This window comes from Scyliorhinus canicula, chromosome 19 (genome assembly GCF_902713615.1).
Source record: "Scyliorhinus canicula chromosome 19, sScyCan1.1, whole genome shotgun sequence".
NCBI classification, from domain to species: Eukaryota; Metazoa; Chordata; class Chondrichthyes; order Carcharhiniformes; family Scyliorhinidae; genus Scyliorhinus; species Scyliorhinus canicula.
In genome coordinates, this window is record NC_052164.1 from 48368332 (window position 1) to 48385520 (window position 17189).

At 47.8% G+C, this 17189-nt stretch overlaps 1 protein-coding gene across 1 annotated transcript in view; it reads right to left on the bottom strand.

Annotated features, from left to right (window-relative positions):
* Positions 1–17189, bottom strand: part of LOC119954548 (vasoactive intestinal polypeptide receptor-like) — a 284628-nt gene that overhangs the window by 94009 nt on the left and 173430 nt on the right. The window contains exons 4-5 of the mRNA XM_038779875.1: positions 5060–5163; positions 1871–1968 (exon numbers count right to left, since the gene is read on the bottom strand). Of these exons, the coding sequence (XP_038635803.1) occupies positions 1871–1968; positions 5060–5163 (202 nt within the window). The remainder of the gene's footprint in view (positions 1–1870; positions 1969–5059; positions 5164–17189) is intronic.

The window sequence follows — 17189 nt, forward strand, 5'->3', positions numbered from 1 at the left end:
TCCTTATAACCCTGTTACAGAGGTGAAGAGGAGTAATGCAGACTCAAAACATTAACTCTGCTTCTCTGTCCACAGATGTTGCCAGACCGGTTCAGTTTTTCCAAGATTTTCTATTTTTATTTCAGAGTTCCAGCTTCCGCAGTATTTTACTCTGATTAACCCTCTCTGTTAACTCTTCAAAAAATCTCAATAAGTTAGTTAAACATGATTTTCCTTTAAGAAATCCATGCTGGCTCTTCCAAATCAACCACCATTTTCATGTGACTATTAATTTTATCCCAAATAGTTGTTTCCAGAAGCTCCCCCCCTAGTATGGTTAAACTGGCAGGTCTGTAGTTGCTGCGTTTATCTTTCAGACCTTTTTGACCAGGAACAAAGAACAAAAGCAGAAACCTGCTATTGGAGTGTATTGATTGATAGGTCATCTTGTGTACATGGAACATAGAGTGCAGAAGGTAGCCATTTGGCCCATCGAGTCTGCACCGACCCATATTAACCCTCATTTCCACCCTATCCCCCTAACCCAGTAACCCCTCCTCACCTTTTTGGACACTCAGGGCAATTTAGCGTGGCCAATCCACCTAACCTGCACGTCTTTGGACTGTGGGAGGAAACTGAGTACCCGGAGGAAACCCATGTAGACATGGGGAGAATATGCAGACTCCGCCAGGCAGTGACACAGCAGGGAATCGAACCTGGGACCCTGCCGCGGTGAAGCCACAGTGCTAACCACTATGCTACCGGGCTGGGCTGTCCCACGTGTAGCTTAGAAAAAATGTAGCTTAGAATCAAATGTAGCTGTCTGTTGTAATCTTTTCCAAGGGTTGCTCCAACAGCTGAGCCAATTATGAATGCTTGGTTGAAAACCATTTATCACAGCAGGGGCCTGCATTCACATTTTGATCGACAATTTCAAGAGACTATGAAAGGATGGGATGGGATGGTTAGTTAAATAGATGTGTGCTTTTACAACAGTTTGACTAGTGTAGGGGATTTTTTTGAATGGCTTTTTTTGAAGGAGACCTGTTTTCATTAAGTGTCTTTGCATGACTACTTCATCAGATTGTTAGAAGATTATTTTTAATGTCCATTTCAAAAACATCCTGAGGTTTGTCATATTCACACTGGCTGAGTAGCTATGGAAGATACATGCGGGTCATGGAGGTTATAAGGGGAATGAAAGTTAAACAGGGATATGAGAGGTATGGAGGGTGTATGGGGTTTTGAGGAGTCATGGAGAGAACATGGGTGAGTTGAGGGGTCAGAGAGAGGGCATGGGGGTTGGTGGAATGGTGGGTGCAGAGGGTGAGGGTGAGCATTCATGTTTAGAACTTGGCCGATGTCTCAGTAAACGGAAGTGGGTGCCCACCTGCCTCCACAGCTGCCTCGGACCTACCTCCAGAGGCTGTGGGATGATTCCACCCAGCTCTTGCCTCCCCAGCATGGACTGGTTGAGCCAAGGCTGTTTACACAATGAATTCTCGAAATAGTTTCTGTGGATTTTCATCCCACTCTCTTCTGGCCTAGGGAATAGTTATTTGCTTCGTTTTTTCCCTTAATAACTGCTGATGATAGGAGATTGAGATTTCCCTCTTTGTAAAAGACGTAGCCCACATTTTAACATAGTTTAAAAGCAGTAATATCGTGAGTGAACCTGCAGGCCTTAAAATATGTGGGATGTTGTAAAGGTGTGGGGAGTGAACGGGAGAGTGAGATTAGGCTACGGGGGATATTAAAGGAGGCAACGAGTGAGTGGGAGAGCGGGTGGATGTCTCTTGTGAGAAAATAAACTGAGGAAGCCTGTTTCTATCCTCCAACATTCTCAGTTTCTATGAACATGATGTGTTGTAATGTCAGTGAAACGATTTACCTGAAGAGACACAGAATGATTAATGCAGCACTCAGGAACATCAGAGATAGGCTGTGTCCAATAGTGTAGCTTATCTTCACTGCCTGCAGGAATATTCCCTGAATTGAAAAAAACGTAAGAGAAGAAACATAAGAAACAGGAGCAGGAGTAGAACATGGCCCATCAAGGCTGCTCTGCCATTCAATACGATCGTTGACCAATCTTGGGCTTCAGCCCCGTTTTCCCGCCATTTCCCATATCACAGATATTTGAAATATGAGATCAGTCCTTTTGATGTAAAACCAACTCAAGGTGATGCAGCAGAAGGGAGAGTCTGTTTTAGCACAATAGTGACACAGAAAATATACTCAAAACATTTCTAACAAAATAGCGGATCGAATCCCCCAGCGCCCCCGCCCCCCACGGCATGTTCAGCGGCAGTGGAGGAGGCCCACCACTGGCCGGCTGCGAGTCAATGGCGTTTCCCCATTGTTCGCACCCTTCCTTTAACACATTCCTTAAAATCTACCTCACTCCATAAAACCCACCTCGTTGACAAAGTTTTTGGTCACCTGCCCTAACATCTGCTCATTTGGCTTGGTATCATTTAAAAAAAAGTACTCCTGTGAGGTGCTTGCAATATTAAAGGTGCCATACAAATACATGTTGCTGTTGTTGGCTCCAGTATGAACCGGTATAGATAAGAGACATAAAGTAGATAAACCTCTGGACAACAGTGACCATAATATCACACATTTTGAGAAAATAATTGAGAAGGATAAAATTTGACAAAGTCCATGAGCAATAGATTGGAGAAAAGCCAATTCTGAGAGGGTGGGAAAAGAACTTTGGAAAACAAAATGGACAACAATATTGTCAAGCAATGATGGAAAGCAATGGGAAACATTTAAAGATGTTGACAACAGAGTAGAGGAAAATCCATTCTGCTAAAAAACACGAACAAGCTAACACTAATTGATTAACACCGACATAAGGGAAAAGTTACGGATAAAGAAAATACAAAGGTAAAAGACAATAAAGAAGTTAAACTGAGCACTAAGGTTTATTTCTAAAAGCACAAAATTAAAAAGTAGCAAAGTTATGTTAAACCTGTATTAAACCTTAGCTAACACTTAGAGCACTGTGTGGAGTTATGAGGCGAAATTCTCCAACCCCCAGCAGGGTCGGAGAATCGCCTGGGGCCACCTAAAATCCCGCCCCCGCCGTGGAGAGATTCTCCGCCACCTGGGAAGTGGCGGCGGCAGGAATCTCGCTACTCCGATCGGAGAGGCCCCTGCGGTGATTCTCCGGCCCGGATGGGCCGAAATCCCGGCGCTGGGAGGCCTCTCCCGCCGCCGAGGTTTGAACCACCTCTGGAACGGCGGGATCAGCGGCGCGAGCGGGCCCCCGGGTCCTGGGGGGGCGGGGGGCGATTGAACCCCGGGGGGTGCCCCCACGGTGGCCTGGCCCGCGATCGGGGCCCCCCGCTCAGACTCCGGGCCAGTGCCCTGGCGGCACTCTTTCTCCTTCCGCGTCCGCCATGGCGGAAGCGGAAGAGAACCCCACATCGCGCATGCGCCGGCAGTGACGTCAGCGGCCAGCTGCCGCTGACGTCACTGCCGGCGCATGTGCCGACCAGCGAAAGCCTTTCGGCCAGCCCCGCTGCCGGGGGCGCCGGTTTTTTGCGCCAGTCTTCTGGTGCAAACCGCTCCGGCGCGGGGCTGGCCCCCAAAGGTGGGGAGAATTCCCCACCTTTGGGGATTCCCGACCCCTGAGTGGTTGGCGCCACTCCCCTACTCCGGTACCCTCCGTCACGCCGGGTAGGGGAGAATGCCGCCCATGGTCACATTATATAAAGGGTATAGAGGCACGGGAGAGAGTACAGGGAAGATTTACAAGAATGAGACCAGAATGCAGTGAAGATAAAGAATCGGTTCTGTAGATTGATGGGCCAAAGGGCCTCTTCTGCACTGTATGATTCTTTTCTCTTGGAAGGAGGTGGCTAATCTGGATTTCTCTGCTCGATTCTCTTTGCCCCCCCCCCCCCCCCCCCACACCAATGACGTAATGGGGGCCCGACATGAAAGATCAAGAACCCAATTAGCATACACTCAGCGAGCATCCCCGTCGAACCGTGCCTCCATGTAGGGATTTCCCCTTCCCACTAGCGTGATGTCACATCGGCGGGGTTTACAATGGGTTTTGTGACATGTAAACCTGGCGAATGGTCCCCGCTGGGCTCATTATAGCCCTGGGTGGGTGTGGCGTGGGGATGGGGGTGAGGTGGAAAGAGGGTCAGGTCCATTCAGGACCATGGCAATGCCAGGCGACTTTGGCCAGACATTGTCAGGTGGAACTGCCGGGGGAAGAGGAGCTTCTGGTAGGGAGGAGGTCCGTGTGGTTTGGTTTTGGAAGGGTGGGAGGGTCTTAAATCCATGGGGGGTTCTTTTTATTTATCTATTTGATTGCCGCCCCGATTCCTTGAGAGCCGCTATTGCTGAGGGGTTGATGTGTGGACCTGCCTCTTAGTTTTTGTCAACAAAGTTTTTGAAAATATGGCGGGAAAGTCGACAGTGCAGCTGGAGGGCTAAACCCCCTGTTTTACCTGTTCAAATGCACAAAAAGAACATGCAGGTTCTGACCAATGAAGACACAAAAGGGTCATTGATTCCCGTTATGAGAAAAGCAGAACTGGAGTCCAGTTCACTCACCATATTACACTGGAGTGTAAAATGCTCACAAAGAGACTGAGTCAGGAATTCAAAAGAAACTCCAACAGAATAAAATTTGTGCAAAAGTGGAACTTGCCAACACAGGAAGTAATTGAGGTGAGTCGTATGAATACATTGAAGGAAAGGTTCCATAAGTATACCAGGCAGAATCGTCGGGCTAATTATGAGTTGTTAGGTTGGCTGCCGGCAATATTCCTGCATTATATTCCAGACTTTTGTGGTTAACAAAATGGAATAGCTATCAGGGAACAGGACAAGCAGCCAACATGATCCTGCCCATTCAACCCTGTCATCGAAAACAAATTTCTGACCAATTCAGGATAATACAGATGTAATTATTAATTCTGCTGTGGTTGAATAGTAATCCCCATATTGAGGAAGCAGGAATCCAGCCTTAGTAAAAATGAGGCGAGTCAACATTTCTAAGGAAGATATCAATCCAATACTTGGGGACAAAGGTTTGAACAGAATGACTGACCTCAACATCGGTCTCCATGAAACTGATGTCAATTCCACATGCGTCAGGGTAAGGGTGCAGCAGCTCAGTCCAACCTTCACGAGTACATTGCCGGCTCACATTCCCTATGGTAGGAGCAACATTATTAGAACTGCGGTGAATAACGACTGACTGTTCCCACCCCCTGCCATTGTGATGCTGGACATTGGAAATAAAAACAGAAACTGCTGGAAAACCTCAGCAGGTCAAGCACCAACTATGGAAGAGTTAACTACATTTTTAGGTTGATGAAGTTTCATGAGGGTGTTAGCAACACAACCTTCCTCCCTTCACAAAAGCTGACTGACCTGCTGAGTGTTTCTTGTATTTTCTGGTTTTTACTTCAGTTATTCATGATCGCCCCCTTCTCAACCTTGCCCCTCACCTGAGGTGTGGTGATCGTCAGGTTAAATCACCACCAGTCAGTTCTTCCCCTCAAAGGGGAAAAGCAGCCTGTGATCATCTGGGACTATGGCGACTTGACTTTATGGATTGCAGATTGAGTTTGTTACACTTTTCATGAATATCAGGGTGAAGGGTCAAGTTAAGGGCTCAGGACGAAAGAGTAAAAGGGAAGATCAGGGAACCACCCCGAGCTGGGTGGCATCAATCCGGAGGTCAGAAAATTGAAAGCTGAGGGATAAGGAGTCCCATAGTTTTTAACATCCAGGGAAAGAATCATTAAAGCAGAGGGTTCGACAATGACCCTTAATGTAGAGAGAAGAGGAAAAAAATATACCTGACTGTATAATTGAAATATTAAATTAATCGACGTGCTAATAATTGAAATTTTATCCTCTTGGTGTTCTTAAAGTCACAGGAATTGTTAATTTGGGAGAAACTATCAGTTTTGACCTTTAGCTTTGTCGTAATGGGAAGCAGTCTTACTCTGGAGTCAGAAGGTTGTGGTTTCAAGCCCCACTCGAAAGATTGGAAGATGAAAATTTAGGATGCTGGGCCAGTACAGTACTGAGGGAGTGCCGCACTGTCAAGAGATGCTTTTTTCTTCAGATGAGATGTTAAACCTCAGCATCCTTTCTGATATTGGCCATGAAAATGCCAATATAGGGGCAGCACGGTAGCATGGTGGTTACCATAAATGCTTCACAGCTCCAGGGTCCCAGGTTCGGTTCCCGGCTGGGTCACTGTCTGTGCGGAGTCTGCACGTCCTCCCCGTGTGTGCGTGGGTTTCCTCCGGGTGCTCCGATTTCCTCCCACAGTCCAAAGATGTGCGGGTTAGGTGGATTGGCCATGCTAAATTGCCCGTAGTGTAAGGTTAATGGGGGGATTGTTGGGTTACGGGTATAGGGTGGATACGTGGGTTTGAGTAGGGTGATCATTGCTCGGCACAACATCGAGGGCCGAAGGGCCTGTTCTGTGCTGTACTGTTCTATGTCCTATGTTCTAAAAGACCCATGACACAATTTGGAGAAAAGTAAGGGAGGTCTTTTGGTGCCATGGCCAATGTATATTCCTCAGCCAACATAAAACAAAATCCAATTATCTGGTCGTTTATCCTATTGCTCTTTATGCGATCTTGCCCTTGGGCAATCGGTTGCTATTTTCTTACGTTACAAAGTGACGAGAATTCAAAAGTTTTCAAACGGCTGTGCAGCATTTTGTGACATCCTGAAGTGGTGAAAGCTGCTACAGAAATGCTTCTTTCTGAACTGTGACTTGAACTTCGTCAAAGTACAAAGTACAAAGATAAATTAGTCACTCAAAATCTGTGAAGTGACAGCAGACTGTGCAGTCCAGTTTCATTATTTTGGTTCCAATATTTCATTGCGGCCACCAAGAGCTTTACATTTTATTAAATTCACTGGCAGGAAATGTTTAAAGCAAACAAAAGGAGGAATGAGTCATACAGTGAGATAGAATCCCAATGCTTTCAATTCCGAATCAAGAGTGTAATTAAAGCTTTGAGGGAATATAAATCAATATTCACATCATAGAACATAGAACAGTACAGCACAGAACAGGCCCTTCGGCCCTCGATGTTGTGCCGAGCAATGATCACCCTACTCAAACCCACATATACACCCTATACCCGTAACCCAACAACCCCCCCACCCCCCTCCTCTCCTTGAACCTTACTTTTTTTAGGACACTACGGGCAATTTAGCATGGCCAATCCACCTAACCCGCACATCTTTGGACTGTGGGAGGAAACCGGAGCACCCGGAGGAAACCCACGCACACACGGGGAGGACGTGCAGACTCCGCACAGACAGTGACCCAGCCGGGAATCGAACCTGGGACCCTGGAGCTGTGAAGCATTTATGCTAACCACCATGCTACCGTGCTGCCCTCAAAACCCACAAACTCCCACAGCCACTGGGGTGGCACGGTGGCACAGTGGTGAGCACTGCTGCCTCATAGCACCAGGAACCCAGGTTCAATTCCAACCTTGGTGACTGTGTGGAGTTTGCACTTCCTCCCTGTGACTAAGTGGGTTTTCTTTGGGTGCTCTCGTTTCCTCCTACAGCCCGAAGATAGAATCATAGAAAAGTTACAGCACAGAAGGAGGCCATTCGGCCCATCTTGGTCTATGCCAGCCCAAGGACATCAGATTCCCTTTCTAATCTCAGCTTCCTGCACCTGGTCCATAGCCCTGTAACTTAGAGCACTTTAAGTGCAGGTCCAGGTAATTTTTAAAAGTTTCAGGGTCTCTGCTGCCATCACCAACTGGGGCAGTGAATTTCAGACACCCACTACCCTCTGCATAAAGAAGTTCTTCCTCATGTCCCCTCTGCACCTTCTGCCTCTTATCTTGAATCAATGTCCCCTGGGTCTAGAATTCTCCACCAAGGGAAACTATTTTATCCTGTCCACTCTATCTCTTCCCCTCAGAATTTTGTACACCATAAATAAATCATCCCTCAGCCTTCTTTGTTCCAAGAAAAATAACCCTAACCTATCTAATCTCCCCTCATAGCTACACTTTTCTAGCCCTGGCAACATTCTTGGAAACCTACTCTGCATGCTCTGCAAATTAATTACGTCCTTCCTGTAATATGGTGACCAGAACTGCACACAATACTACAGTTGTGACCTCACCAGTGTTTTACACAATTCCAACATTATATCCTTCACAGTGCCAGGGTCCCAGCTTCAATTCCCAGCTGGGTCATTGTGTGGAGTCTGCTCCTTCTCCCCATGTCTGCGTGGGTTTCCTCCGGGTGCTCTGGTTTTCTCCCACTAGTCCCGAAAGATGTGTTGTTAGGTGAATAGGACATTCTGAATTCTCCCTCAGTGTACCCGAATAGGCACCGGAATGTGGCGACTAGGGGCTTTTCACAGAAATGTAAGCCTACTTGTGACAATAAAGATGATGATTATTATTATTATTATTAATTGAAGGATCACATTTCATATGCTTTCTTAACAACCTTGCCTTTAGTGACCTGTGTACTTGTACGCCAAGATGTCTCACTTCACCTATCCTTCTTAGTATATTCCCATTTATTTTGTACTCCCTGCAACTGTTTGACCTCCCTGTGGTGAATGTATAATGCAATTCACACTATATAGCATTGTGTCCTTGTGGGCTCTGTCTGTGAGCCGTTGCGCGGCTCTGCCCACAGGGGGAGATGAGGAGCTTGTACAGGGCTCCACCCTTGGCTCCGCCCATGGCTCCACCCACTACCGGAAGTATAAAGTGTTGCGGTCTTGTGAATCTGCCCTCAGTTCTTCTGGTCGCAGGCAGGCTCAGTTGTAAGTCTATTAAAGCCACAGTTTACTTCCTCTCGTGTCTCGAGTGAATTGATGGTCACATCAATTTAATAGATTTTTAAAAACCACCATGGAATCAGCCCTCAAACCTGATGGACTAGAACTCGACCCGCAGGCTGCAGAAGCGAAGGAAATCTTTCTACACTGGCTTCGGTGCTTCAAGGCCTACCTGGCTGCATCAACCACCTCCGAGACTACAGAGGAGCAGAAACTCAGCCTACTGCATGCGTAGGTGAGCCATCGCATCTCTACGCAACTCGATAGTACCGACTTGTACACCGAGGCAATCGCTATACTCGACCGACTATATGTGCGGCCTGTAAATGAAGTCTACGCGCGGCATATTTTCACTACCCGCCGCCAGCACCCTGCAGAGTCGCTAGAGGACTACCTGCGCGATCTAAAAGCCCTTGCACGGGAATGTAACTTTCAGGCTGTAACTGCCTCCCAGCATATGGAACTTGCTGTCCGTGATGTGTATGTTGCAGGGGTCCGGTCTAACTACGTGCGCCAGCGTCTCCTCGAAAAAGGGGCCCAGAGCTTGGAGGACACGGTAACGCTAGCAACCTCAATGGAGGTCGCGTTTCAAAGTTTGAACTCGTTCCACGCAGACCACGCGACCCATTGTGGACCTCCGACCAGACACCACCCCGGGCCTGCGCCGCACGGCCAACCACCCACTATGGAGCGCCAGCGTGCCATTTTTGCGGTGAGCCCCAACACCCACGGCAGCACTGCCTGGCCCGCAACGCGACCTGCAGCAGCTGCGGTCGAAAAAGACATTATGCTAAGGTATGCCTGTCTAAATCTAAACCCTCTAACTCTCCCGCTGTCCAGAGCAATCGCTACCCGAACTCGCAGGCCCGCAGACCCCGCAATGTTGCAGCGTGTCTGCCGACTCCGCCTCCACCCGACATGTGCGACTCATGGGGGCCGCCATCTTGGCAATCCTCCCCCACGCGTCCGGCCATGTGCAAGTCATGGGGCCGCCACCTTGGGCGCCATCTTCCTCACCGCCCGCCACGTGCGATCCACAGGAACGGCCATCGTGGACGCCATCTTCTTCACCGCCCGCCACGTGCCATCAACGGGGGCCGCCATCTTGGCCATCACCCAAGGTTCATCTCGACGACTACGACCTCCGCGGACAGTCATCACGGGGCCACTCCAGCACTGCTGATCAAGCCACCGACTACCCGCAACTCACGCAGTCACTTTGGACCAGTCGCGGCCAAAGCACCTCAGGAGCTCGATGATGTCCGTTCAGGTTAATGGATACAAGACACCGTGCCTCTTTGACTCCGGGAGCACCGAGAGCTTCGTGCATCCAGACCTGGTAAGACGCTGTTCGCTCCCTATCTTCCCTGCACGGCAAACTATCTCCCTCGCCTTGGGTTCGCACTTGGTTCAAATACAAGAGCACACCGTTGCGACCCTAACAATACAGGGCACCAGCTACTCTAATTTCCAGCTGTACGTACTCCCAGACCTCTGCGCCCCCCTCCTACTCAGGCTCGATTTTCAATGCAATCTTAGAAGCCTCACACTCAGCTTCAGCGGACCCCTACCTCCTCTCACTATATGCAGCTTAGCGACTCTAAAAATCGACCCCCCTCCACTCTTCGCTAATCTCACTGCTAACTGCAAACCCATAGCCACTCGCAGCAGGCGGTATAGACTGCAGGACAGGGTATTTATTAGAGCCGAAGTCCAGCGGCTCCTACGTGAGGGAGTCATAGAGGCCAGTAATAGCCCCTGGAGAGCACAGGTGGTGGTCGTCAAGACCGGGGAAAAGTTACGGATGGTGGTTGATTACAGCCAAACCATTAACCGGTTCACGCACCTCGATGCGAACCCCCTCCCCCGAATTGCAGACATGGTCAACCAGATCGCCCTGTACCGCATCTTCTCCACGGTGGATCTGAAGTCTGCATACCACCAGCTCCCAATCCGCCCGGAGGACCGCCACTACACGGCGTTCGAGGCAGATGGCCGCCTCGTCCATTTCCTCCGGGTTCCCTTTGGCTTCACGAATGGATTTTCGGTGTTCCAACGAGCAATGGACCGAATGGTGGACCAGTACGGGCTGAGGGCCACATTTCTGTACCTGCAAACTCCGCACAGACAGTGACCCAAGCCGGGAATCGAACCTGGGACTCTGGAGATGTGAAGCAACTGTGAAGCAAATGTGCCAACCACTGTGCTACAGTGCCCCCATCCGTTTATGCTGTATTCAGAGGTCTGCTATTTCGTCCTGTTTCATTGCCATTCATACCTCATCTAGTCACGACCTTTAGTCCTTTGCTATATCAATTACCGCTCTCTTTACTTTTTGCTGCATGATATCTTTTGTTACTTAACTTCTTCTGCCCTCCACCCTACCATGGACTTTCCCTTTTGTTAGCCTTTCTCTTTTCTTATGGGCAGCATGGTAGCGCAGTGGGTAGCACTGTTGCTTCACAGCTCCAGGGTCTCAGGTACGATTCTCGGCTTGGATCATTGTCTTTGCAGAGTCTGCACGTTCTCCCCGTGTCTGCGTGGGTTTCCTCCGGGTGCTCCGCTTTCTTCCCACAAGCCCTGAAAGACATGCTGATGGGTAATTTGGACATTCTGAACTCTCCCTCTGTGTACCCAAACAGGCGCTGGAATGTGGCGATGAGGGGCTTTTCACAATAACTTTATTGCAGTGTTCATGTAAGCTTACTTGTGACAATAAAGATTATTATTATTATTCCCCTTCCACTGGCGTAACACCTATTACATTTCTACCTTTCCTCAGTTCTGCTGAAAGGCCATTGACTTGAATTATTAACTCTGTTTCTCTCCAAGGTGCTGCTTGATTTGCTGAGTATTTCCAGCATTTTGTCTTTAATTTCAGATTTCCAACATCCATAGTATTTTCCTTTTGCATTGTTTTAGCAACTGCTGCTTGTCCCCCTGACTCCACAATTTTTGACCTTATTCATAAGTCTATTATGCGGCACCTTATCAAAACCTTTTGAAAATCCAAAAAAATTACAGTTACTGCATTACCATTGTTTACTCTCTCTGCTGCCTCCTCCAAACATTCAACAAATATTATCAAGCAAGGTTTTCCCTTTTGAAATCTATGCTGACTATTCATAACTATATTTCTCATTTCTAAATGTTTTTTTAGAATTAGAACAGTACAGCACAGAACAGGCCCTTCGGCCCTCGATGTTGTGCCGAGCAATGATCACCCTACTTAAACCCACGTAACCCGTATACCCGTAACCCAACAATCCCCCCATTAACCTTACACTACGGGCAATTTAGCATGGCCAATCCACCTAACCCGCACATCTTTGGACTGTGGGAGGAAACCGGAGCACCCGGAGGAAACCCACGCACACACAGGGAGGACGTGCAGACTCCACACAGACAGTGACCCAGCCGGGAATCGAACCTGGGACCCTGGAGCTGTGAAGCATTGATGCTAACCACCATGCTACCATGAGGCCCCATGTTCTCTTCTCTCCTTTACTAAGAATTCTACTATTTTCCTGCGACTGATGTTATGCTGACCAGTATAATTGCCTGGACTTGTTACTTCCCTTTCTTAGATATAGGAATTATTTAGCTATCCACCAGTCCTCTGGCGCTACACATTTTTCAAACAAATTATTAAACATGTGCAGTAACGCCTCCGCTATCCCTTCCCTCGATTCTTCTAAAGTACGTGGATGCAACCTACCTGGACCAGGGGGCTTTGTCCTCATTGAGTTTATTTAGTTTACATTCAGTCCTCATACTTATGACACAATTGGTTCCTGAAAATCATGTTGTAGGTCAAAATGTCATAAGTTGGAACAGATTTTCTTATGGAATAACGGTAGAAATGGGAGATTGGATCCTGAACCAAGGACGGAGTCATTCATGGGGCGCCTGGTGGTGTTAAATGTTAAATCTCAACTGTTGCCCTGTCAGGTTGCTGAGGCGACTGTTGATGTCCGCATGCTCATTTAGTGTCGGGAAACAAATGAAATCATCCGATTACTTTCAGTTACAATGCTTAACCTTGAACCTCTGTGAGTTTGAGCCCATATTAAATACAACATTAATGGACAAATGTATTAAAATCGCAATGATAATATTGAAAACATATAATAGAATAAGACACTCGCTGCCAACCTAATAAGCATGGGGCAGGATTCTCCAATAATGAGGCCATGTCCCCACGCCGGCATGAAAACCGGCGCCAACCACTCCGGCGTAAACAGCCCCCGAAAGTGAGGAATTCTCCACTTTCCGGGGGCTAGGTTGACGCCGGAGTGGTTCCCGCAGCTCCAGCCAGCGCCGAAGGGCTGGCGCGAGTTTGCGCATGCATGGAACGGGCGGCGTATTTCCGCGTTGCGCAGGATGGGCGGCGTATTTCCATGAATGCGCAGAACGGCCGGCGTACATCCGTGCATGTGCGGGGATTCCCTTCTCTGCGCTGGCCCCCAGGCAATATGGCGGAGCCCTACAGAGACCTGGCGCGGAGGAAAGAAGGCCCCCACGGAACCAGCCAGCCCACTGATTGGTAGGCTCCGATCGCGGGCCAGGCCACCGTGCCCCCCCCCCCGTGGGGTCGGTTCCCCCCCCCGCATCTCCCCCAGGGCTGCCCCCGCACACTTACCTGCCAGGTCCCGCTATGTGCGAGGTGAGTAATTCACCCCGGCGGGACAGGACAAAATGTGTCGGCCCATCGGGGCCCGGAGAGTCGCCAGGGTGGCCGCTGTCAACGGCCCCCGACTGGCATGGCGAGAATCCCGCCGGCGCCCGGAAAACGGTGTGGGAGAATAGGGAAGCCGGCGTCGGGGTGGCGGGGTGGGATTCGCGCCTCCCCGCGGGGATTCTCTGACCCGGCACAATACCGGACCTGGTTCAGCCTATCCAGTTCATATAGATGGGCAGCACAGAATGTCAATGCAGAATGGTAGGACACTTGGAAATACAAGGACTAGCAGGACCTTGGGGTGCATGTCCATAGGTCGCTGAAGGCAGCAGGGCAGGTGAATAAAGTGGTTAAAAGGACATATGAGATACTTGCCTTTATTAGTTGAGGCATAGAATATAAGAGCAGGGAGGTTATAAAATGTTCGTTAGGCCACAACTAGAGTTCATGTACAATTCTGGCCACTACACTACAGGACGGATTTGATTAGACGAAGGAGGGTGTAGAGGAGATGTACCAAAACGTTGCTTGCGTTGGCTTAGTTCAGTTGATTAGGCAGCTGGCTCGTAATGCAGAGCAAGACTGGCAGCGTGGGTTCAATTTTTGTACCGGCTGAGTTATTCATGAAGGCCCTACCTTCTCAACCTTGCCCCTCACCAGGTTAACTCACCACCCAGTCAGCTCTCCCCCTCAAAGGGGAAAGCAGCCTATGGTCTTCTGGGACTATGGTGACTTTCCTTTACCTTCCCTGGGCTGGAGCATTTCAGCTATGGAGATGGTTAGGCTGGGGTTGTTCTCCTTAGAGCAGAGAACATGGACTTGATTGGGATGTATAAAATTGTGAGGGACACAGATAGGTGGAAACGTTTCCCCTCAGTAGAGGGGTCAATAACCAGGGGACACAGATTCAGATTCAGGTAAGTGAGGGATTTTGAGGAAAATCATTTTCACCTAGAGGGTGTTTGGAATCTGGAACTCACTGCCTAAAAGGATGGCAGAGACTAAGACCCTCATAACATTTAAAAATCATTTATGAGCATTTAAAATGCTACAGCATACAAGGATACAGGCCAAGTGCTGGAAAATGGGATAAGAATAGATATGTGCTTGATGGCAAGCACAAACATGATGGACCAAAGAATCTCTTACTGTGCTGTACAACTCTATGACTCTAATATGAGTGGGGTTTTATGGATGAATAATGACTTAAGGGAACAATGGAATTGTTGGAAGTGAAGGATACATTGAACACATAGACAGCAAAGGAGAACATGATGAGAGAGAATACACTTATCCCCTATTTAAAGCAACCTCCAAGAGTGTGCTTTTGTTTTATTGCCTTCACATATCAGAGAGATTTTCCAACTAGTGCAGCCTTCATTTTCACCGTAGTGTAATTTACGGTGCATTCTTAGACTTTTTTTGAAACAAACTGCCCCTTGGCTTGCCACATCCCCAATAGGCCCTCTCACCCCATCCCTCTCCATCCCATTCGCTGCTTCCCTCTTCCAACCTTTGCAATCGTCACTTTCCTCTTCAACTCTCTCCCGTTCATCGCTTCACTCCAGATCATCGCTTCTCTCTCCTGACCTTCCCACTCACAACTTCGCTTTCTGTCCCTCTCCTAAACACAGGGGCAGGGCCAGCACGAGGGATGGAGTGAGCAAGGGGGCGAGCGAGGCAGTGAGAGGATTGGCAAGTGGGAGAGGGAATCGGCGAGTAGGTCACTTGGCTGAGGAAGCGACAAGCAGGGGATAGGTTTTTGGGGGGCAGCGAGTGCCATTTAAGTTAGAAAGAGGTGCTTTTGGGCCAGTTAAATTTAAAGCAGCCACTAGGTTAAAAAAACACAGGTCAGGAACATTCCCACCTTACGGAAAATTGATTTCTGTTTCGCAAGGCATTGTTTAAGAACAGTTTAGAAGTGTCAAACTAGGGGTACACAAAGGTTAAGTGAGAAATAAAACAATAATCAGGAAGGCAAAAAACATAATTCTCAAGGAACATAAAAACAGAATAGAAAAATATTTCACAGTTACTGCAGAGAAGGAAGGCTGTGATGGTAACAGGACCCATTCAGGGATAAACAGGATAATATCACAGGTAATGATAGAGATATATATATATATAGTAAGTAAAGTCGCCATAGTTCCAGATGACCATAGGTTGCTTTCCCTTTTGACAGGGAGAGCTGACTGGTGGTGATTTAACCTGAGAATCACCACACCTCAGGCTAGAGGCAAGGGTGAGAAGACAGGGTCTTCATGAATAACCTAATCCGGTGCAGGAATTGAACCCGCGCTGCTGCCCTTGCTGTGCATCATTGTCCAGCCAACTGAGCTGTACAGAAAGATAGAGAGATAGAGAGACGTAGATAGATAGACAAATATATACAGACATAGAGGGGCTGGTTTAGCTCACCAGGCTAAATCGCTTGCTTTTAAAGCAGACCAAGCAGGCCATCAGCACGGTTCGATTCCCGTACCAGCCTCCCCGGACAGGCGCCGGAATGTGGTGACTAGGGGCTTTTCACAGTAACTTAATTGAAGCCTACTCGTGACAATAAGCGATTAAAAAATTATCAGAAACATAGATAGATAGAGACATATATAGATAGAGACAGATAGATAGATAGGGACATATATAGACAGATAGATAAGATAGATAGAGACATATAGAGACAGATAGAAAGATGGATGCATAGACAGAGACATAGATAGATAGATTGGCAGACAGACAGATAGATAGAAAGATAGAGACATGGATAGACAGATACAGAGACATAGATAGAAAGACAGACAGACAGATAGAGACATATGTGGACAGATAGATACATAGACAGAGACATGGGTAGATAGACAGACAGATAGATAGATAGATAGATAGATAAATTGCCATGTAAGACCTTTAATAAATGGGTGCTTATTAAATAGCTGTAGTGGATGTACCTTCAAAAAACGGGTATTTATTGAATAGCTGCTGTGATGTCAGAATGTGGGTGGAGCTGGGCTGCCTGTCTTTCACTTTTGCTTTGAACAAAAGCTGGTGTGTGTCTGTGGGTTTTTAGTTTCGTTTTGAGAGCTGGGTAGCTGCAGGAAAAGCAAGCAGCTGTATCTGGATCTCTGCAATCTAAAAACTGTCTCCAGATCATTTGAGTGATTTCAAAATGATAACTGCTCTCGGTCGAGAATTTAAACCTGATCTCTGTGTTTAAAAGGGTCTTTTGTCTTATGGATGTTGTAAGGAAAGATGAAGGGTTACTGAAAGATTACTGTATTCTTTGTGGGAAGTATTTTAGTTGGTGTTGTTACGATGTTGACTGTGGGTTTATAAAGTGTTAACTAGTTTCATAAATAAACATTATTTTAATTTAAAAGTACTTTAGCTCTCTATTGCAACACACCTGTAAAGTAGCCCCATGTGCTCCCCATAACCACAATCTATTAAAAGTTGTGGTCAGGTGAACTCCACGATACACTTTGGGGTTCTCTAAACCCTGGCCCATAACAAATTGGGGGCTCGAGGGGGATAAAAGTCTATCTATTGGGTTGGCTTTGTGAACGTAAAGACAGTGAGGGGTGAGCATATTGTGGTTGCTTTTCAGGTGTAGCATTTCAGTTTAAGTAGGGAGTGTGTTGTGGACAATGGCTCTTTCAGAGGCTCTGAAGTTTTTGGGGGTGGATAAGGTCACACGCAGTACCT